The sequence below is a fragment of the Naegleria fowleri genome (genome assembly GCF_008403515.1).
Source record: "Naegleria fowleri strain ATCC 30894 chromosome Unknown tig1, whole genome shotgun sequence".
NCBI classification, from domain to species: Eukaryota; Heterolobosea; class Eutetramitea; order Acrasida; family Naegleriidae; genus Naegleria; species Naegleria fowleri.
This window is the reverse complement of record NW_025407933.1, coordinates 545251-567602: the sequence shown is the minus strand read 5'-3', so window position 1 is coordinate 567602 and position 22352 is coordinate 545251. Positions and strand designations below refer to the sequence as shown.

Below are 22352 nucleotides of genomic sequence, written 5' to 3'. Positions count from 1 at the left end.
GAGTTTGATGGAGGGTTTGTGTCTGGATTCAATGAAATCTATTTAATGACACCCTTTTTTTGAAAAGATTTCACGTTTGGCATTACTGTATGCTCGTTTTTTTTTGAAAAGAATAAGGTTTTTATTTCGGATGATTCAGTCTATTTGTTTGGAATGAGCAAATCGAAGGAACCAGTACCAAACTTGACTGGTGTTCCCATGGCAACTCGAGCTGTTGGAGAAATTAACTGATCCGTCTCATTTCGAACAGCAGCTTTCAATAGATTTTGACAAGCTTGTTCAAATGAGGATCGGTAGAAGGTGGATGGACTGTTTTTCAAGGTATGTCGATTGCATGAGGTATAGAAACCACGTGATGTTAAATAATCAGCAATGAGTTCAATGTGGGCAGCACTCACATCCATACCATACATCTCAAACACATGTTTCACATCTCTTACAATCAGACCATAACCTGATTCAATACCATAATAGTCAGCCATAATATTGACATTATTTGTCACAAGCCGATTAAGGTCTAATAACTCGTGAGAGGAAGGTAAAGAGTGAAGTGCATGGAAGTTGAAACCTTCAATAGAAAGATCATATCCCTCATTTGTGGGCACAACAGTAACGTTTTCAATACCATCGACTTTCTGTAAATAACAATTCTTTAACACGTCTTGAATACCTTCAGCAATATACACTTTTCCAGAGTCTGATTTTTGAGAGAACACAAAATTGACAATTCCTTCATCGGTGTTAATATCGTACACTTCATAGGCACCAAGAGCATCCTTAAAAGTAGAAATAAAAAGATCGTCACCCGAAAGATTGTCATCAACACTGGCTGGCAGTGGAACATCAGAATCATTCGTCTTGCCCTTCTTTGATGTATCGTCTTCATCAAGAACTTCAGCGGCGTCTTCTTCTTCGTCATCATCGTCATCGTGCTTCTTTTTCTTCTTCTTTTGTTTTGGCTTGTCAGTGTATTGGTTATTATCCTCATCATTGACTTCTTTCAATATGGCTTCAGTGTCTTTACCAGAAAATGCATCCATTGCAGACTTGTCTTTCTTGTTGCTTGATTTTTCTTCATCTCCACTGGCATTCTCTGCTGATTCTGCTGCATCAGAAGTATTAGAAATTCCATGACCAGCAAAGCTTGCAACTTTAGCAAGCATGGATCTCATTCTAGCATATAATAACTTCTTTGGGAAAATAATCTTAGCGGTTAAGAGAATGAGCAAGGTTTTAACTTTCTTCTCAAAGAGTTCCTTAGAAATTTGATAATATTGAGTAATATCTTTCATATCAAAGTAGAGAGTCACTGAGATTTGTTTTTGTTTGACATCAGCAGTGAATTTAAATTGTTCTTGAATATCCATATCTGTCAAAACTCTGAAGAATGGTAGCTTAGATATACTATCTGCATATTGATAAATCTTTTCAACTTCGTATTGAGCACATTCTTTCTTTACAGGAACAGTCATTGTGAGCACTCGAGTAGTACCTTTCATGAACAACTCAGCCAATCTAGGAATACCGACAGTCACGTGGGCCATGTCCAAACCAGCAAAGTGGAAAGTATTCAAAGTCATTTGTGTGGAAGGCTCACCAATGGATTGAGCTGAAAGAATACCAACAGCCTCTCCTGGATTTGCCAAGCTTCTTAAATATTTCAAATAGGCTAATCTCTTAATTCTCTCTGGAGAGAATTTCTTTGTAGTGTCAGTGAGAATGGTTTTCTTTGTAGTGTCAATATACTTGTCAAGCTTGTTTTGGAATGCTTCAGACACAGCACCAAAGTAATTCCATGGATTTTCAACAGTAACGTAATCTCCCTTGTACACAGTTGATTTCATGTTCTTTGCCTTTTCTTGCCATTCTTTCACATCTTTGGTGTATTCCAATGCGGATTCTTCTCTGTATCTTTGAGCAAGCAGTTTGTCATTCATTCTCATAAAGTCAAATTGATGCATGTAGCCTGTTTTGATTGGGTCAATATTATTACCACCATACGAGAACTGGAGAACTGTCTTGTTTGAGTTTCTTACTGTACCATCATATTGAATAGAAATATCTTCCAAGTGCTTGATGAGACATCTCTGTAAATAACCACTACGAGCTGTTTTAACAGCTGTATCAATTAAACCATCTCTTCCTGCCATACAGTGGAAGAAGAATTCTTGAGGTTTAATACCTGTCAAGAATCTACTTGCTACATAGCCGTTAGCAATATTGCTAGAATCGAAGGAGTCAAAGGATGGAAGAGTTCTACCACTTTTTGGTTGAACAGAGACACGTTTACCTTCAAATTCTTGTAAACCTAAACAAACGGCAATTTGAGAAGAGTTGACCATCGAACCTTTAGCACCTGTTTCAGTCATTAGAGATAGCATATTGTATGGGAACGCTTTGTATTGACCCATTGGAATGGCATCATTGATGGCCTTTGTAGTAAATTTGTTGATACTCTTCTTAACAGTAGAGTCCAATTTACGAACAATCTTCTCGTTAATAATTTCTCCAGTTTGTTGAGTGATGGCTGGATTGAGCATGTGTTTGGCCAAAAATTCCTTCACCTTATCATGATCATATTGATTCACTTCCTTCTTCTTTGAAAGACCACAGAAAGAAGCAGTTGCATGGTGGCATGCTTCATTGGCTTGAGACAAGCTAGAGATTCTACCCTCTTCGCCCTGCTTGGAAAGAAGACAGTCATCAATACCACAACTGATGGAAAAATATTGCAAGTAGAAAGTCAGCATTCTTGATAAGCAAGAAATGAGCATATTACTGGCCTCATTGCCATAACATTCATCGAATGCGTGCAAAATACCATATTTCGAAGAACCCACTTGCGACTTGTCGAAAATACCAGTCAATAATTCATTATCTCTAATAATGACGGTACCCTCTTCTGAATGGCCTCCCCAAACTGACCCCTTAACCTTAGTTCTACAATCAAGGTTAACTCCATACACGGGCTGTCCTGCTGGAGTACATCGCTTAGCAACATGCTTCAACAGAGATGTAATCACCTGTTTTCCTGTCCAAAGTGGCTTTGGTTTCAAAATTGTTGGAGGTTCTAATTGAATAACTTCATTTACACCAAACACGTTCGCGCTGTAAAGAATTTCTTGATAATCCTCTCGTGACAAAAAGTTATCCTTAAGTGTGAGTAGGACAGCAGATGAAACGTGATCTTGAATCAAACCACGCAATGGTTCACCACTTGTTGGAGTACAGAAAGACAAGTGTGCAGCCATGAGTTGTCGAGCTTCACTCTGAGCAATTGGATTTTGTGGGAAGTGAGCATTCATTTCGTCACCATCAAAGTCTGCATTGAAAGATTTACAACTGGCATAGTGAAGACGCAAAACACGTTGATTAGCAATGACACGAGCCTTGTGAGCCATAATACTCGGTCTGTGAAGAGTAGGTTGTCTGTTCATGAGTAACATGTCTCCATCTTGCAAGTGACGATAAACGACATCTCCAATTTGCAGTTGATTGGCCAAAGCAATTCTTTGTTTCTTGGATTTGATGACTGATAATTGAATGTACAGCGGTGCTCGTGTGTAAGGACTCACAGCATTTGCTGCATCTGCTTGATTTTTGCCACTCTTGCAAATGATGTTGGCTCCAGGATATTGCTTGGCACCATTAATCACTAGTTCTCTCATTTTGTGGATGTTAAAGTTAGTGACTGTCTCCATGTATGACATCTTTTTAGCGAACATGGCGGGAAGCTAACCTCATTACAATCCATAGACACATCAGGCAAAATAACGGTACGAGCACTGTAGTTCACTCTTTTACCCATCATAGATTGTCTGATTAAACCTTCTTTCTTATCAAGCAATTGTTTCATACCACGGTTAGTAACGGTGGTGGCTTTCTTCTTCTTCAAGAGTGTGGAATAGAATCTGTTTGAACCCGAAGATGTATTACTTGTGCTATCCATCATATCGTTCACATAGCATTGCAAAGCTCTAAGTACTGCAACTGCTGTGTTGTCAGCTCTTGCCTCAACTGTTCCTACTTTAGATTCGATTTCTTCGTACAATCTCTTGGTTTTTAAGATGTTTAAATAGTGAGTATCAACATCTGTCCTAACGTAAGTGATCATAGTTCTGCCATCCTCTTTGGCTGAAACTGTAATTGGTGAAATTGGTCTAAAACGAACAGGAATGACCAACATCTTACGAATAAACACTCTTGAAGGAGAATCACCATAGAGTGAGTGTAAAATATAAGAGTCCATAAATCGAATACTATTGCTCTTGATGCATTCAATTACGGCTTCGTTTAGCTCGTTTTCTTCGTTTTCCTCATTCCTGAAAACTATTTTTTGTGTTGCTGTGTTAATTCCGTTACTATAAATTCTATCAAGCATGTCAACAATTTCATCTGTATGTAGGTAGTTGTAAAAGAGCGTTGGAGAGTCTATCTGAACTTTAGAGGTCATAGAATGAAGATTCTTTGCCAGACAGAAAGGCTTTTCAGCTCTTCTTTTTTGAATATCCGCATCCAAATCTACATCATCAAACAGTTGAGGATCTAAGTACTTTTTGTGAATGCATTTACCTAGCCACTCCTTGACTGCCTTGAAAAATTCAACATTATTAACCGTGTATTCATGGAAGCCAATAGAGTCCTTGTTGAGAATAGCGAATGGTAGCTTTGGTGCATGGCAATTTTTACACATTGTATATCTAATCTTTGAGAGAGACATTGGACAACTCTTTTGTATCTTGTCTTTGATTTGTTGCTTTAAGTCAAAACAAATTTCATCACTTTTGAATTTTTCATAAAGTTGATGTTCACAGAGAACATTTTCTTTTTCAAGTTGTTGTGCAATAAGACGATGAGTAATTTTGACAAGTTTTGGATTGTCTTCTTCGAAGGAATATTGACTCTGTTCAATTTCTTTGCTACTGTTCTTCTTTTTCTTCTTCTTCTTCTTTTTCTTTTCATTTCCTTCATCTTGTTCCTCTTCATCATCATCTTCCATGACATGTTGGTCCAAGTTATACTTTTTCAAAAACAAGAAAGGACTCTCCAATAATTCCATAGCCTCCGAGGTTAGTCCACAATCAAGAAGTCTCAGCACTAAATAATATATCGTCTTGTCTTCGGGAGCAAGATGTAACTTTTCGCAAAAAGGACAACATAATTTGAGGACATGAGAAATTTCTGATGACAATAAAACATTGAACACAGGTTGAGGAAGGACAATATGACCGAAATGACCTGGGCAAACATTATGGTTCAGACCACAGGTTTCGCACCGAGCTATCAGGCTATCATTATCTCGTAAACCCATTCGTGGGTCATATAAACCACCCCGTACAGGATTTTGGAAATCATCATGGCCTACAGGATTGTTAATCTCCAAAACTGATAATTTATCTACTTCTTCATCCGAGAAGAATCTGAATTGGAGTGATTTGGGGATGACGATCGACATTTTTTTTTCAACTCAATTTTTTGAGTACTTCAACAATTTTTGGGATATTTAAGAATGGAAAAAGTTGTACATGTGGCCAACAGTGTTGACTCTTGTTCATTCTGAATTAAAATGTGAATATATATTGTCCAATGTATTGGAGAACCTTTCTTAGTAGATTGTTTGACTATTCCCTATCTAGATGGGATGATTCAAAAAACGCAAAACAATAAAAAAATGAACATTCATCAGCAGTTGTTATTGAACCAAGAGGAGCTCCAAAATGACAAGAACCTCCTCATCGGAAATGATGAAATTGAGGAGATGATGGAAATTATTCAACAAACGAATTCCTTGTGGAGTGATATTAGCTCTGAATCGAATATTGCATCTTCTACGAATGGTGATGAAACAAACGTTTCCGATGAAAGCATTGAGGGATGTGCATGTGGATCGAGTGTTGCTAATGAATTGCTCAAATTTACTCATGGAATTTTGAAAATGAACAAACATTGGTCCGATTGTGATAATAAGAAGGAAGAAGCAGAAATCAATGAATTCTTTAATCAGACAAAATTTATTACAGATTCATGCATCACAAAAATTGCTAAACATATCAGATTGTTGGGATATGACTGTATCAGTGATTCTTCATATTCTCCGAACTATATAATTTTCAAAGCCAAAGAAGAAAAAAGAATCATCATCACTTGTTCCCCAACCATGGTTACAAAAATTAAAAAAGAAAATAAGATGATCAATGTAAAATTTCAAAACGATTATTACGATAGCAGCGAAGAGGAAGAAAGCGCACAACCTAATTCGACTGCTATCCCAATTCGATATTTATATGTGAATCCTAAAACCTCGGAATTTCATCAATCCATTACTGATATTGTGAATAATTTCAAACTTGTGTACCATCCAGCAAAGATATTCACAAGATGCCTCAAATGTAATGATCCAGTGGAATGTATTTCTCCTCAAACAGAAGATCAAGTGAATGCTCTCACCACTATCATGGGAGGCCCTCATATTTACAAAATGTATGGCGACACTGTTACAAGATGCCCTTCCTGTATGAGGTACTTTTGGGAAGGCCATTATTTCAAGAGATGTGTGAAGTTTGCCATTCAATACTCGTATAAACCTTCAAACAATGATTCCAATTCCACCACTACCACTGAACACACTCCACAGTTAGACTCGAATTGCAATTTATTCTCACTCCACACCTCAAGGACAACACAAAACTGAAAGTCTTGGTATAATGAACTTTTATTTCACAATGCTGAATTAGCTCAAATAAGTCCGTTTTGATTACCGAGGATCCTGTCATAAAGAAACGTTAGGAATTAATGTGACATTAATAAATAACTTGTACCTTAATACTCATTTGGAAATTAACCATACCAATTCATTTGCATCCCAGTAAGATTTCAGAATAAAGTGGAAGTTTGATTTGCTAATTCAAATCAAACAATGAACGAAGAGAACCAAAAGAACCATTCTGGCTATTTATTTACAATTATTAGATAACGATCGATCTTCTTTTAAAGAAGGATGTGAGGTCAAAGTCTTTTATCATACTGGCAATCATTACCCTTCTCCTGATATGCTAATAATTGGCCAGCTTCCAAATCAACTTTTGATCCAACTTTCAAAAAGTCGTATCAAAGATTGATCAATGTAGTCCTTCCTAACTTTGTGTTCAGTCATCTCTTTTTCAATTACCTTCTTTTAACTGTTGGTTCAACAGTTGTCTTAACATTCTTAAACTTTGTTGGATTGATCGCCTAGGGTCTGTTGGTTCTTCAAAATGACCAAACATCGATCAGTCTGCTTGTTTTTATTGAATGTTTCCTCTTTTTTTGGCGTTGATGTACTCTTTGTCAGATGTTCTCAAGGCATGGCTATCGTATGAGTACATGCTTACACTCAATGTTGGTTGAGATGACAACCCATAACCCAGTTCAGGAGAATGATATTGCTGTCACAATTACCAGTCACCCAATGATTTCAAATCATTCTTTGGTACCATTAACCTTTTGGACAATGACAGATGGAGAGAACACACTTTATTCCCTATTTTGTTTAGGAGTATTTGCTTTCATGTACTCATTAGATCGTTTTCAAGAAAGCAATTCTTATTGGAAATGAATCTCAAATAAAAGAGAAAAAAATGTTTCGTTCCAGCACTTTATGCGCTCGGGATTATCATCAGCCTGAAGAAGAAGCCATTCTCACTTCTCTCTATCAATACGATTCAACCCGTTTGAATAATAATACAGCATCCAACAGCGATGCACAAACAGGTGGTGAGGATATTCCGCAATACGATGATGAAAACGGAAATTCAAGAAATGATCATCGCCAAACGAATGACCTCCAAAATGTTCTCCCAAAGGAATCATCCTTTGATCCATCACTCGAATGTGAATATAAACAAATACGATATAATTTCGGAAAATATTGTCACTTCACATTATATGAAGCCTACAACAGATTTTACTTGGTTGGATGTGATAGCTCAAAAACCAAATATAAATTATTAAAGATTGACAAAATACCGAGCACTACAACTGCCGAGTGCGAAATTACGGATTACTTTAATGAAGATGCGGGAGAATATACACTAAATCAAATTAATGACTTGTTGAACATGGTCAAATTAGCCATGAAAAGTATTCAACAAGATTTAAAATTACACACGAACCATATTTATGGAATTTTAGGTTTTGTAGAATTGAAATTAAGTTACTATATGGTGATCATCACGGGAAGAGAAAAAGTTGGAACCATTGGAAATGCAAGCGTTTACGAAATCAAGGATACCAAATTAATTCACTTGGGTGTAAGCAAAACAGTACTCAAGCAAGATTATCTCATTGAAGAAAAGTACAAAGAATTGTTCAATGGTATTAATTTACATCAAGATTTTTACTTTAGTTATCATTACGATCTTTCCAAAACACTACAACAAAACTCTAAAGCTGTAGTGGTTGGAATTGAGGAAGAAGTGAACTCTACTTTTCACAGCGACATGTTTGTTTGGAATACACACTTAATGGAACCTCTGAAGCGTGCAAATCTTGTTAAATGGATGTGTCCTTGTATTCATGGCCACTTTATTCAATCCAAAATTTCCATGTCCCTAACAGATTATGAAAAACGATACAATACATCTCCAAAGAATCATCGAACTCCAACATTTAGAAATAGCCCAGCAAAAGGCAATTCCTCACATGATGATTTAAAATCCACTCCTCGAACTGGAAATAGCAACATCTCCATTGTACTCACAGTCATTGCAAGAAGAAGTCGATTTTATGCAGGAACAAGATATTTGAAAAGAGGTATTAGTGATTCAGGTCATGTTGCTAATCATGTTGAAATTGAACAAATGGTCTATGAGAGTAATCATCATTTATTTAAACATCAATCGCAAGGAGCGTTTAGCAGTTTTGTTCAGGTACGAGGAAGTATTCCCTTACATTGGTCTCAATCGACAGCCACCACAACGACCATGACTACTATGACTACCATTGTAGATGAAAATGATCAAAAGAATACCACCACAACAACAACAAAAGCTTCTACATCCAACTTGTTATCAAAACCGAATATCATTATTACCAAGTTTGATCCTCTCTATGAAACCACTTTAAAACACTTTAATATTTTGATGGAGAGACATGAAGGAATTCCAATCATGTGTTTAGATCTTGTCAAAATGAAGGAAAAGAAACCTCGTGAAATGATTCTCGGTGAAAAATTCAAAAACTCGATTGAATATCTCAATAAGAATATTTATGGCAAATTATATAGATCCAACCATCAACGACAAAATTCTAGAAATGAATCACCTATTGAATACATTCCATTTGATTTTAGAACTGCAATTAAGGATAAACCAGAGAAGGCTCTTAATGAGCTTCATGCCATCGCTGAAAATCACGTTCGAAAATGTAAATTCTTTGTAACATCGAGATATGGCAAAGTCATTCAAAAGCAGCAAGGAATATTGAGAACCAACTGTATTGATTGTTTAGATAGAACTGGTGTAGCCCAATATATTATTGCAAAATATGTACTTGGAGAGCAACTCTGTGCATTAGGCATAATTGGTATGTGAGTCAGTGTAATTATTGTTGATTTATAATGATGTTGTTGTTTTTTGAATGTGAAAATTTGATGATGAATTATTCGATTGTTATTGATGACAGAATCTCCACATTTAGTGCATCATGGTCAACTTATTTTAATTCTGCTGCAAATGTATGAACAAGTAAGCGATCACATTGCCATTCAATACAGTGGTAGTAAAACTGTGAGTGTAGATATTCACAACAGAGGAGGTGTATTGGCTGATCTCATGACCAACATGAAAAGATACTATAGTAGTAATTTCAAAGATGAATGGAAACAACATGCCATTAACATTTTTCTTGGTAACTTTAAACCAAGTTTTCACATTCGACTTTTCGGAGTTCATTTGTGGGATTTAGAAAGTGGTGATATTTATCTTCACAATGAAAATGAAACAAGATCAATCTTGATGGATCTGGAGGAAGAAGAAGAGGACACACAAAATACATATTTTGATGAAACGTATAATCCAAGACAAGTCACAAATTTGTTGGACGACGAAAATCTTGATCAACTCTCTCTCACCATTAATTCTGAAGTGGAAGAAGATATACCTGATAAGAGAGTTCAATCTGAAGAGTCCAAAAATCTCTCTCCAAATCTCAATAAGAACGGTTCTCACGAGAAAGATTTGGTAAAATTATCCTCCTCACCAAATCAAACACCAGAACAAGCTGCAAGTTTATTCAAAACAATTATGAATTCCATGAAATTAACCCCGTCGACTGACACCAAATTTCAAACATTAACAGTTCTTCCTCAAGGTGAAATATTGAGGTCTCTTGAAGGTAGAATGAGCAATGAACATACAAACATGTCACAAGAAATATTGAGAGATTTTTACAACAAGGATGCCAACTCAATCTACAATAATGTCACCAATATGAGATACATTGAAAGAAATGTGATTCAAAGCTATGATATGGATATTTATACCAACTACACAAGTGAGTTCAATAATGAATTGATTGAGGAACGTAATATGAGTACCATATCTATGGGAAGATCTCATGAATATAACCAATATATTTCACAGTACTTTAAAGAAAACATATTTGAGGACAAGAATGACTTCAACTCACTTGCTGTTTCTCTTCATAATCAAACTCTTTATGGTCAATATACCAAATACCAACATGATATTTCCTTTATGAGTAGGAAGGAGGTGTCGAAAATTAACACGTACAAACAACTAGTTTCAAATGAAAAGAAAACCAAAATCTCAACCATAGATGGCCCACTATCAGAGCTCTCATCAGTTTCACTTTTGTACAGAGATGACGTACATGTGCTAAATAAGATGAAGAAATTCTTTCCTTTGGCTTGTGAAGTGAATCAACTAGTCTCACACCTTCATTATGTGGTTTCATATTTGAAGAATAATTTGACCTTGTTGGATCGAGTTCGATATCCCAAGCAAAATGATTATTCCACTTCACTGTATCAGCTACTGAAAGGAAAAATTTATCGAAAGTGTTTTGAAGCAAAAGAAGCTGTCGATTTATTACTTGCCTTTAATGAGAATTGTTCCAATTCAGATTTACAAAAACCAATGATTTTGATACATATCGAAAGTAGAAAACAAGCAGTTGAATTTTTTGAAACTCTATTGGAATGCAATGTGATCCATCATGTGAATTATGGAATTTCTTTCATGGATGGATATTATTTGTATCGATTCAGCAGTGATAATCCAGTTCGTGTTTTGAATATGAGTTTACCACTCAGTGATGTCTTTCATTATATAGACTCTATTGAGACTATTCGAACGAGATGTGAGCCAAACCAAGTGCTTTACAAACTCATGGAATGTCTCAGGCAAATGTATCAAGAAATGTTCCCCAAATATGACAAATTCAATTTCAGATGTAACTCCTTCTTCAAGACCCTCGCCCAACACTCTCGAAAAATTGTGTGCACTAATCCAGTTTATGTAACTCGATTACTTCCATTATGTCATGAATTATCACGAATTGACTTATCATCCCTTATTGATGTGCACGAAGAGAAGAATGAACGATTAAGATTCAAAACGTTCTTTTTGAATCTCTTCTTGACGTTGTTCTATCATTCACTCTTAATTATGGGCTCAAGTAGCAAGTATAGGATTATTGGTAATAATGCAACTTATATTTTCTACAATAGAATGGCCTACAATGTGGATGGATTAATTTTCTCACTTTCTGATATTCGAGATGGAATATTGAGAGGTAATAAGAGATATGCAAATGGTATTGTTACAGATCCAGTTTCTAATCCAAACAGCAATCAACCACCTCCAGTTGGATATTGCAATCGAATTTTACTTTCACCATTCCAGATGGGAAATTCTTACCAAGTGCTGAATTACCATCGATCATCGTCAACTGAGTCGGAGAGTCATGAAAGTGTTGGTCATGATATCACAAGCAGTTCAGTCAACTCCTCTCATGAAGCAGCATTTGACAGAAGATCACGTTTCCTTTCATTCTATGCCAATTATGTCGATCTTAGACTGTTGTTTGTTATTCATCGCTATGCTGAATTATTATGGAATGAAAAGTCTCAAATATCCATTCTCCCAAATTCACAACAATTGAAAAACATGAGAATGAGAAATTGTTGTACTCTACTTCCCTACATAACACCCGAAAATTTTGAATCCTTTCTGAGAAAGGAAACTGAACTCTTCCTATTACAACATATCAAAATTATGAGCGATTTCAATACGACATCTTCACAAGCATCCAATCTCATCATTCTTCCTAGGATATTTAGAACCTATCGAGAGAGTTTTGGTTACACACTTCAAGATATTTCCCGTAATTTAATAGAAAAGTGCATGAATTATCAATCCGAGAATGAGCCACATTCCAAAGCATTCAACATGTTAAGGGAACAATTAAGGCATGTTCACAAAAACTCTCACATCTACACTGTGAAAGAAGAAGAAATTTAGTACCATGTTGTTGTTGTTGGATGGCTCGAATATATATAAATCCTCGGAACATGAAACACACACTGTATTGGAATTTACATGTCCGCCCAGTTCATGACGAGTGATGTAAAACAATATCTTAAAAAGATCCATTCCATCATCACATTCCATAAAGTTCATTCTCCCATAAAAGAAGCTCTTCCAATTTTTTCAATCCTCACGTGCAGCTTCATGATCCAATCTCCTCTTGATTCTCAGAGAGCAATGAATGCGACGAGTTGAGTCAGTGAGTGAATGGGTGGTGTGCTCCTTGCTCCGATTGGAGCGTTCCACATGCATGTTCAACAACATCCTCTATTCTCTCATCGTATACGATGTTGTTGTACTTGCAGGAATTTTCCTGGACACTTATTCCTTCTCCTTTTGAGACTCATCATCCGTTACTCATTTCATATTTTTTGAAGCGAAAAAATGTCCAACAACAACAACGATACGATTGATATTGAGCCTACTGAAGAACAATTAGCAACCGAACAACACTATTACTCTCATTTACAATTCAAAGCGGATGAGTCTACTTTGAAGGAAAAGGGAATCAGTAGAGGATCTATTTTGATGGATGTTGTCAAACAACTTCGTACCGGTGCCGATTTGTTCAGAATCTCTTTACCATCTGCTTTGTTGGCTCCTATCAGTATGCTGGAATATATTTCGTACTTTATTAGACCACAATCATACATTTTGAGGTATGTTTGATGATGAAGTGAATATTGAAGAATTGGATAATAACTTTTGATTTTTTTCTCTTCTCTTTGACATTAAAATTATGGGTTTTATTGACAATTCGCGATTACATTGGACACACGACGATGGTATGACGATACACCTCTCTGTTAAAAATTGATATTCCATCCTCTCCACTTTTTGAAATATCTCCGTGATATGATTTTGATCATCAAAACAAATTTGGCCTTCTCCATTGAATTGGTTCATTCTATACTCACAACTCATTCACATCACTACAACGATTCTTGTCTTATTTCATAATATTGACAATGACAACAATAACGATTTTCGACATTTGACATTATTCACAAAACTCAATGTGACTATCAACGAATAACATTTAGTGCCCACAAGGCATTCGATCCGGAACAACGTTTTGTTTCAGTCCTCAAATGGTGGTTGAGTAACACCAGCCACACTCCTCGTGGTGGTATTATGCAAGCAAAACCATACAACCCTGTCATTGGTGAAGTGTTTGCTTGTAAATGGATTCATAAGGATCCATCAAGCGGTGAAATCTCTAAAACAGAATTCATTACCGAACAAGTTTCTCACCATCCTCCAATGGCATCTGGAGTCTTGTTAAATCGTAAAAGCAATCTTCTTCTTAATGCCATGATAAAACCAAAGAGCAAGTTCCACGGTAACAGTGCCTCTATCGTTTTGGATGGAAACATCACAATGCGTTTTTTGAATCAACCTGAATCTGAGATCTATGATATTGTATTCCCTTGGGTTGTTGCAAAGGGATTAATTTGGGGAACTCAATGTATTGAAATTAATGAGGATTTGAAGATTACATGTGCAGGAACAGGATATTCTGCAAAAATTCAATTTAAAGCAGACAATGAAATCAAAGGTTCCATTAAGAAGGATGGAAATCGTATTTACAAGGTCAGAGGAAATATTACCGGAGAAGTTCGTATTCGCAGCGTCAAAACTAAGAAGGAAAGCGTATTCTTCGATGCTAAGGATCTTGAGCATGCTCCATGGTTTGTCAAGAAGGTTGCCAACCAAAAATCAAACGAATCTCGTAGAGTATGGCATAAAGTAACCAAAGCTTTGGCTGATGGCGAATTTGAGGAAGCGAATGTTCAAAAGAATCTTATCGAAGAGAAACAACGTGGATTAAGAAAGAAGAGAGAAGAATCTGGTCAAGCATGGAAACAAGATTTGTTCAAGTTAAAAGAGGGAACAGAGGATGAGTATTTATTTAAGTACGATCTCAACAGCGAAGAATATAAGAGCAAGAGTTTGGGTGATTTTATTGACTTCCTTAAGGAAGACGAAGAAGAAATAGTGTTTGCCAAGAAGCTCTAAATTTTGACAATCAATTTTTTAATTTATTCAGCTGTGTATCATCATTATTCATTGTAAATTCATCTTTCCCTTATTATTTTCTTTTTGGAATATTTATCAAAGAGGTCATGGGAAGATCAGGAATTTTCTAATCTCCTCGATCATGGAAGGTCACCATGTACATCATCATGATGAAAACAAAAGAAAAATTCGATCTGCTCTTTATCTTCAACTGACCATGGATTGTCTACTATTTCTTGAAACAAGTTCAATAAAAACTCTGAAACACTCTGGTCATATACTCAAAGATTTGCATGGTGGATGATGTTGATGCCGCAGCAGCTGTATAAGTTTTATCTTGCCTTGAATTTTCGTTTTCTCACTGATCAATTCTTCTCTTGTTTGATTTGCGGGAAGGTTTTGATGAAGTTTCGGAAGGGGTGGTGTTGTGCCCATGTGATGATAAGCTAAGCATTGCTACACCCTTATTAGGGTGATTTCATGAACCTGTTGAGAGATAATTAAAACCCTTAAGTTTTTTTAATGACTTTCAAGCTTTCGGAACAATTTAAAGGATCAAAACACAACCCGTTAACAAACAAAAATCTAAACAACAGGTTGACAAATTCAACGAATCCCAGAATTATAATATGAAGCCCAAATCAATGAGAATTGTGATTGTCTATCTAAGTCATTTGCTTCCGGCAATGATTACAGTGATGGAAATGTCGCTAATAGTGTGAGAGATTAGTATTCATAGTGTGAGAGATTAGTAAGAGATGCCAGATAAATTGATGCCATGCTAAATTTGGCAAAAGTGACAGCTTCTAAAAACTCGGGTGGTAGGAAGCGCTATTGTTTGGTTGATCCGTACTATTATCTCACAAGCGAAAAGTGGAACGTTTTAATGGAAAAATGTTTGGCTTGCACTAAGATTTCTTCACACAAAAAAACATGACACTTCAACACATCAGTTGGATAGAAGGTGCACTGGCATCATTTCTATTATAGTTCATACTGGTCATGAACACTCCACCCTCTCATCAATCCTCTCTCGCCTTTGATTTTTGCTCCTCATTTATCAATTCCATACTCGATGATAAATTTCGTGCACTAAACAACACCTTTCAACTTGGAATGACAGTTCCAAATTCCTACAATCCATCTCTCAATCTCGAAGCTTTTCACTACATTTATGCATATAAAACTGAATATCCCAGACTCTATCCATTGTTAAATTGTCACTTAAAGATGACCCCATATAACGCTCGACCTCGGTTGGATTCATATGACTTTTCTCGTGGACTCACCGCAGCACTCATAAAACTTCCAAAATACGAATTAGAGACCTTCAGAGGGACTGCCTTATCGACCATACCAATGGTTGGTGATTATATCACAAACACTGGATTTGTTTCGACCTCTAAAAAAGCAACTGTTGCTGCAGGATTTGCCGGTAGACAATATTTTCTTAGATTTGTCAAGTCAGGAGGACATGATATTTCTGGACTCCAAGGATTGCCTTTTCAGGGAGAAGAAGAAGTAGTTATCCCTCCAGGAAAATGTTTCAAAGTCGTTGCTTTTGGTTCTTCTCAATGGTGGCAAGATTTAAAGGGATCTATTTACGCTCTCAATAATAGGGATATTACTTTTATTGAATTATTGAAAGTGAAATGTCCAAAGAATAATGAATTTAAAATGAGAAGTGACATTTTATCGAGTCCCAGCTATTCGGAATTGGAACAGTTGAAAGGAGCACATGATATAAATATGAATCATTATGAATTTTCAAAGAGAGAACCATTCAAAATGAAACAAAATGTTGGCGTTCCATCCACATGGACCTGTCATCCTTCCTATTACAATGCAAGTGATGGATGTGATTGTGGTTGTGGTTGTGGTGCATGGGATCCAGATTGTAATGAAAAGAAAACTCTTTTGGTGGGATGTCCTTCTGCTATGCATGTTCAACCTCAACATTTAATTGCACTCCCATTGTAACCAAGCAAGGATATCAAATTCCACAAGGATGGACTTGTAGTCCTCAATCGTATGGTTCCAATGATGTGATTGTGGATGTGGAGTGGTGGATCCAGATTGTTCTTCACAAACCATTACTTCCTATGCCTTTGGATGTTTGGACTCTCAATATTGTGATACGAGTACTGGAACATGTAAAGATAAAAAGAATGTGCCATCCACATGGACCTGTGATCCTTCGTATTATAATGCCAGTGATGGATGTGATTGTGGATGTGGTGGAGTGTTGGATCCTGATTGTTTAGATCCTCAACAAGAAGTGTTGAATTGTCCTTGTTTGACCATGAATTGTACTTTGGGTTATTGCACTGGTGAATGCTTGGGAATTCAAATTGTGGCAATGAATGCCAATAATAATGATGGACCAAATCCCAATCCAGGAGATAATGCTGCTGTTGAGGGCTATTATGGAGCTGGAGTATTGGCTGGAAGTATCATTGCTTCGTTTGTCGGTGGTTTTGGTGTGAGCATGTTGTTGATTGTATTGATTTATCAGTTGGTGAGTTTGAGAAATAGAAAGATGCAAAACATCCTCACAAGTCAGAACAATCTGTCGTGGAGATGGACCGTTATTAAGGTTATTGTGTACACTTTTCACACGGCATTCAATATTATGTGAGGTTATTTACGACATTTCAATTCTTGAAGTTTTTTGACAATTTCTTAAACAAGTAAATTTCTTTTTCAAAGTGTAGAGAATGTTTTGGCTTTAGCACAGTTTTGTTGAAAGAAACAGTGAAATGCTCATCATTATGTATACATATTCACAAGCTGCTTTCTGAGAAGAGCGATAATTACTAGAGCAATAATGACCATGAACGCACACAATCCGAAAAACCAATACAATCCCTCTTGATCTTGGCCAGGAACCTTTACGTTCATTCCCCAAATTCCTGACAGCACAGAAAGTGGACCAAAAATTGATGCTTTGAAAAAGTTAGTTGTGGCATACAATTCTAATTAGACCTACATACCAAATACTGTAATTCTGTTCATAAAAGCATCTGTTTTCTGAGAATTTTGAGCTATTTCAATTTGAACTCGTGTTAGATAGTTGGTGTGAGATTGATTGAGGGAATCCCTTGCCATTTCCTATTTGAGAAATAGTAAAAAACAAAGTATAAAGTTGAGCAATACTTACAAGTCTGTCACAGCAATAAATCAAGTGGTCCAATACGTCTCTCAAAAACAATTGAACTTCTCGATCCATAAATGGCACTTCTACTCTTGGGGAAACCAAGTATGTAATCATCTTTTGCTTTGGAAGCAAAAGTTTTCTCAATACAACAGTTCTACGCTTGTTCAGAGCAATTCTCCACAACAAATCCTCCTTCTCTGAAGTGTTTAGAGACACAGTAAACTCGTCCAATGTGTCACATTCACGAGTTAAGTCGTCTACCTTTGGAATATAGACATCAATAATGGCATCCAAATATGCATAAAAAACCCACGAGGGAGAAATAATGTAGGTACTCTTTTTGGTTCGTCCTTTTCTCAATCTCAACGGGCTCTCACCACCTCCAGGTTTTGATAAAGGTTGGGCTTGCTTTTCTGCCGTATTTTCAAGAATTGAGTGAATTTCTTCGATTACTTCCTGTTGTTCTCTGAAACTATGCTTGGCCCGAATCTTTTGATTATAGTGTTGATCAAATTCAAACTCCTTTTCAATTCTGTTCATTAATAAATCCATTCCCTCAATGGGCTATAAACATGGAATTCAATCATAGAATCAATCTTAAAATAAATGAATAATATTAGCATACACACCTTGTCATGAATTGTCAAAATGCACCTGTCAAAAATTAAAATGTTCAAATAGCATGGCAAATATTCATTCATGGCTACCTTATCTGCAATCTGTCCAGTAATTGAAAAGAATAAATAATTATCAAACACTTCCCATTTTTCACCCGAATCATTGTTAATGCAATCTTCGGCAGTCAAAGGATGGAATCCAAAATACTTTTGCAACTCGTTCACTTCTTCAGGAGAACACTGTTGACAATCAATCCAAAATGCTTCGTCATCCTTATCTTCCTTAGAAATATGCCTGAGCATATCTTTAACACTATCAAATCTGTAGCAGTTAAAGCCTAGTCCTATGATGAAGAAATGTTTACCATATTCTTCAAAGCTCAACTTTCCTTTTAAAATATCTCGAATATTGCCTCCCACCTCGGATTTTTGCGAGGAGGCTTCGGATACTAAACTCTCCCTAGGCTCCTCTGGCTTTTCAGTAATGGTGGAAGGGGTTTCTTCTTCTGTCAACAATCGTTCATTGTCATCTTTAGGCAATTCAATAGAATCTCGTTTTTCCACATCCGATTTTGTTTCGTCGTCACTACTTGACGCCTCCTCTTCAACACTACGTTTGAAATCCTCAGCACCACTTGCTCTTATATGTTCACTCACAAAGGTATCTGGAGTAGTAAATAAATAGGGAAAAGTATGGGAGGTTAGCGGCGACATATACATTGCACCAACATCTTTGTTGTCGTCTTTAGTAATGGCAATATTAGGAGATTTAAAGGAGGGTCGCCTGCCTTGATTCAAGTGCTTTGAAATAGCTTCTTTTGCTTTGCTAGTCTTTCCGGTAAGAAGATGATGATGCTGGTGATGATGTGTTATTGTGGAAGGTGAGGCTTTTGATGTTTCACCTTTCCGATGGTGTGATGATTGTTCCTCTCCTTCATTCAATGAATTGTTATTATAATAATTATTATTTACATTATTCTCATTGGCGTGTGCTGATGATGTAGTCGTCAAAGATATTTCGGGAGTTGCATTATTATTTCCAGTTGTTCCGAACTGACTGGAAACATCTCCATTATTCCTTGTAGTGTTTCTTTTGTTACTTTTTTCATCATGTCCCTCTTCGTTTGAAGTTGTAGTGGTAGGGTTTTGCTGACTCGGACGCACCTCCTCGGAAAGAAGGCTTTTTTGTGGTGATAACATTTTTTGTTTGGACAATGAAAGTTCTCCAGCTTTGTTGAATTCCCTTTATTCAAAGTGTCTCTATTCGTTTTCGGAATCTCTTCCTGATGATGGCTTATGGGGCGTGATTTGATGACGGTGGGGGTGATTTTTGAAATTTTTTGAACCACAACCTCTGTCATGAATATTGAAACCATTCAGAAGCAATGAAAAGAAACCCGTTTCGCTCTTTGTGGAATAACAACCTTGCATTCGTAAAATACAAAGGCTTTCGCTTTTGTCTCTCACAGTTCATACAGTCAAAGACTGTAGCGGGAGAGTCGCCATATTCCTGGCAGGCATCCCGTCCATTTCAATCAAGAGAATGTATCCAAGTTGTCGTTTATGGTTGTCTGAAATGAACCTTCTATTTCCATCTTGAAGGCAATAATCTTCTGATTCCAACGATCCATGTGTTGAAGATCTCAGAGCAAAAAAAATTTATTGGGGTGTATGTACATCGAATCCAATTGGGATTCTAACTAAGGACCTTAGTCTTCAATCTTGTCAGAGTAATAGTATTTGTGGCATTTGCCAACGAAAAGGGCTAACAGTACTTGGATTAGAGCACAAAAAAATGCAACTATTAAAAATGGATGTTTGAAAATTATTTGCATCAACCACAAACCAACCTTGTTTGCTTCCACTAAGAACGCGATTGATTTTGTGAAAGAAGAATTTCATGTTCTTCCGTCGAAGGGTGATCGTGCTACTCCGATGATCTTGATCGGATCCAGAGCCATGATCTCTCATTATACCATGTTCGGATGTCATGAATGAAAGCGGTGAAGAAAGAGACCAGGAATCTGACCTCTGTGTTGTGGAGTGGTTGTCGGAACGAGATTTGAACAATAGCAAGTCTGATTGGGATTTAATTGCTTTAAATGCTTCGAGCTTGATTGCATGGATCCAAAGAATCGAAAAATCAATTCACAAAATCACATTGAATTACTTCACAAAATATTGTGATGTGAAAAAATCGATCAAAGATGAAATCGCGTTAGAAAGAGCACAATTTATTTCTGACCAAGACTGGCAAGAATTATCCTTTAAATTAGAAATGAAGGATGGATCAATTATTGAAATTGAATTGAGCAGTGACATGGACTACTTGAAAGAGTTTTTACAGTTGCAACAACAAACACTTTCCAATGATATCACACCAACACCACCTCAATATTTTGAAAAGGACGAACTCGTGCTTGCTCCTTTGATTTTATTACAAACAATTAAGGAAAGTCATATTATATTTCCTGTTGGAGACGTTCAAAAGCATTTGAAAGATTTGCAAATTCTCAAATATCTAGCAAGATCTTACAATTTGAGCACTTTTGAAAGAGGAGATTTCTTTGAACATCTCGATACGGATGATCCACTCATGAAATTCTTCTATAATAGATTCGTAAAGACACTTTGGGCAAGCTTAATTCCAGAGAAAATTCGTGCTTGTACAAACATGGACTTGCTCCAACAAGACAAACCTCTCGATGAATCTGATTTTGAGAATGCAATTCTTGATATTGATGAAATGGTGAAATTTAAAGATGATCATCTCATCACCCTCAAGGGTGATGTTGCAGATATATATGAAATGCAGGAAACAACGAACTTTGAGGGTTATTACTCCACCAACGCCATTTCCTATGGTGATTCCTCAGTTGCGGATTGGCTTAGCGAAGAAGTTATGCTCGTGGCCTTGGCAGAATTTATTGTTCCAAAAGTCATGGGTTTCGACATGATTTCAGAAATTGTTTTAAAAAGTATTCAATTTTTATGGAACAAGTATTCCAGAACCAATGTGGCATGGAGCATTGCCGATCACATGGCATTTGTATATTCAGAGTCTCTTTCTAAATTGAAAGCATCTGAAGAAATGGTCATGGAAAAATTCGATGAAAACAAAAATTCCACAGATATGTATCTCACCAAGTCGGATTACTGTGGAATTCATGAATTAATACCCTCCACATCCGAATATCACAATGAGGGTCTTTCATTGTTTTCCTCACGTTTTTTTCTCAACTCGGATGTTCTTTTCCATATTTTTGAATACATTCCTCAATTTGAAACCTTAAAGAATTTACAATTATTGAATAAGGAATGTTATCAATTTATGAATGGTTCAATATTTTGGAAGAAAATATTTTTTCATCATTGGCCAGTTGCTTCACATTATGTGAGCTCGATTTCTGAACAAATGACTGACGACGACGACACTTCAATAACATTCATGCCATTTGCTGCACCTTTTGAGACCAATCTTCATTCTTGCAGAGATTATGGAGGATACAGGCCAGGAGATAGCAAATGTTGGGGTTATCAATCAGTCCTTGATTTTTCCATTCATATCGACAGCATTCAATTAATCTCTACCTCTGAAAAATCAAAGTTGTGGAATGCATCTGTCACAGAATGCTCCTTTGGTGGAATAGGTGATCGACAGTCATTGAATGATGAGAAATATAAGGCAATAGTTGGACCCTTTTACGCCTCAAAGATTGATCAACGCGATGCCTTGTCTGTTCTCTCCTTGCTATTGTCTTTTATGGGTACTGCTGGATCTGGCTCGATTCTGATAGACATGGTTTCACTTATGAATAATTACGCGGATGAGAGATCATATTGGAATTAAGCTTGTTTTATAAATGTCTAACCATCTGTGTTGAATCTTTCATGAATGAGGCCCACTACAAGATGAAACAAATGTTGCTAACCAAGCTTAAAGGGCTTCACTTTCACTACATTGACGTTTGG

At 36.5% G+C, this 22352-nt stretch overlaps 7 protein-coding genes across 7 annotated transcripts; 5 read left to right on the top strand and 2 right to left on the bottom strand.

Annotated features, from left to right (window-relative positions):
* Positions 1–140: 140 nt before the first annotated feature.
* Positions 141–5455, bottom strand: FDP41_000253 (uncharacterized protein; the record flags this gene model as incomplete). Its single annotated transcript, XM_044705734.1, has 2 exons — positions 141–3734; positions 3797–5455. The coding sequence occupies 2 exons, from the start codon at positions 5453–5455 to the stop codon at positions 141–143; spliced, it is 5253 nt and encodes a 1750-aa protein (XP_044569927.1).
* Positions 5456–5671: 216 nt separating this feature from the next.
* Positions 5672–6691, top strand: FDP41_000252 (uncharacterized protein; the record flags this gene model as incomplete). The annotated part of the gene is made up of 1 exon (XM_044705723.1): positions 5672–6691. One exon carries the CDS (start codon positions 5672–5674, stop codon positions 6689–6691), a length of 1020 nt encoding a protein of 339 aa, XP_044569926.1.
* A 925-nt stretch (positions 6692–7616) lies between these two features.
* On the top strand, positions 7617–12521 carry FDP41_000251 (uncharacterized protein; the record flags this gene model as incomplete). The annotated part of the gene is made up of 2 exons (XM_044705712.1): positions 7617–9561; positions 9661–12521. 2 exons carry the CDS (start codon positions 7617–7619, stop codon positions 12519–12521), a joined length of 4806 nt encoding a protein of 1601 aa, XP_044569925.1.
* Positions 12522–12971: 450 nt separating this feature from the next.
* Positions 12972–14606, top strand: FDP41_000250 (uncharacterized protein; the record flags this gene model as incomplete). Its single annotated transcript, XM_044705701.1, has 2 exons — positions 12972–13246; positions 13631–14606. The coding sequence occupies 2 exons, from the start codon at positions 12972–12974 to the stop codon at positions 14604–14606; spliced, it is 1251 nt and encodes a 416-aa protein (XP_044569924.1).
* A 1002-nt stretch (positions 14607–15608) lies between these two features.
* FDP41_000249 (uncharacterized protein) lies at positions 15609–17244 on the top strand (the record flags this gene model as incomplete). The annotated part of the gene is made up of 2 exons (XM_044705689.1): positions 15609–16533; positions 16682–17244. The coding sequence occupies 2 exons, from the start codon at positions 15609–15611 to the stop codon at positions 17242–17244; spliced, it is 1488 nt and encodes a 495-aa protein (XP_044569923.1).
* Positions 17245–17375: 131 nt separating this feature from the next.
* FDP41_000248 (uncharacterized protein) lies at positions 17376–19580 on the bottom strand (the record flags this gene model as incomplete). The annotated part of the gene is made up of 4 exons (XM_044705678.1): positions 17376–17551; positions 17600–17717; positions 17767–18327; positions 18393–19580. 4 exons carry the CDS (start codon positions 19578–19580, stop codon positions 17376–17378), a joined length of 2043 nt encoding a protein of 680 aa, XP_044569922.1.
* Positions 19581–20370: 790 nt separating this feature from the next.
* FDP41_000247 (uncharacterized protein) lies at positions 20371–22230 on the top strand (the record flags this gene model as incomplete). The annotated part of the gene is made up of 1 exon (XM_044705667.1): positions 20371–22230. One exon carries the CDS (start codon positions 20371–20373, stop codon positions 22228–22230), a length of 1860 nt encoding a protein of 619 aa, XP_044569921.1.
* Positions 22231–22352: the final 122 nt, after the last annotated feature.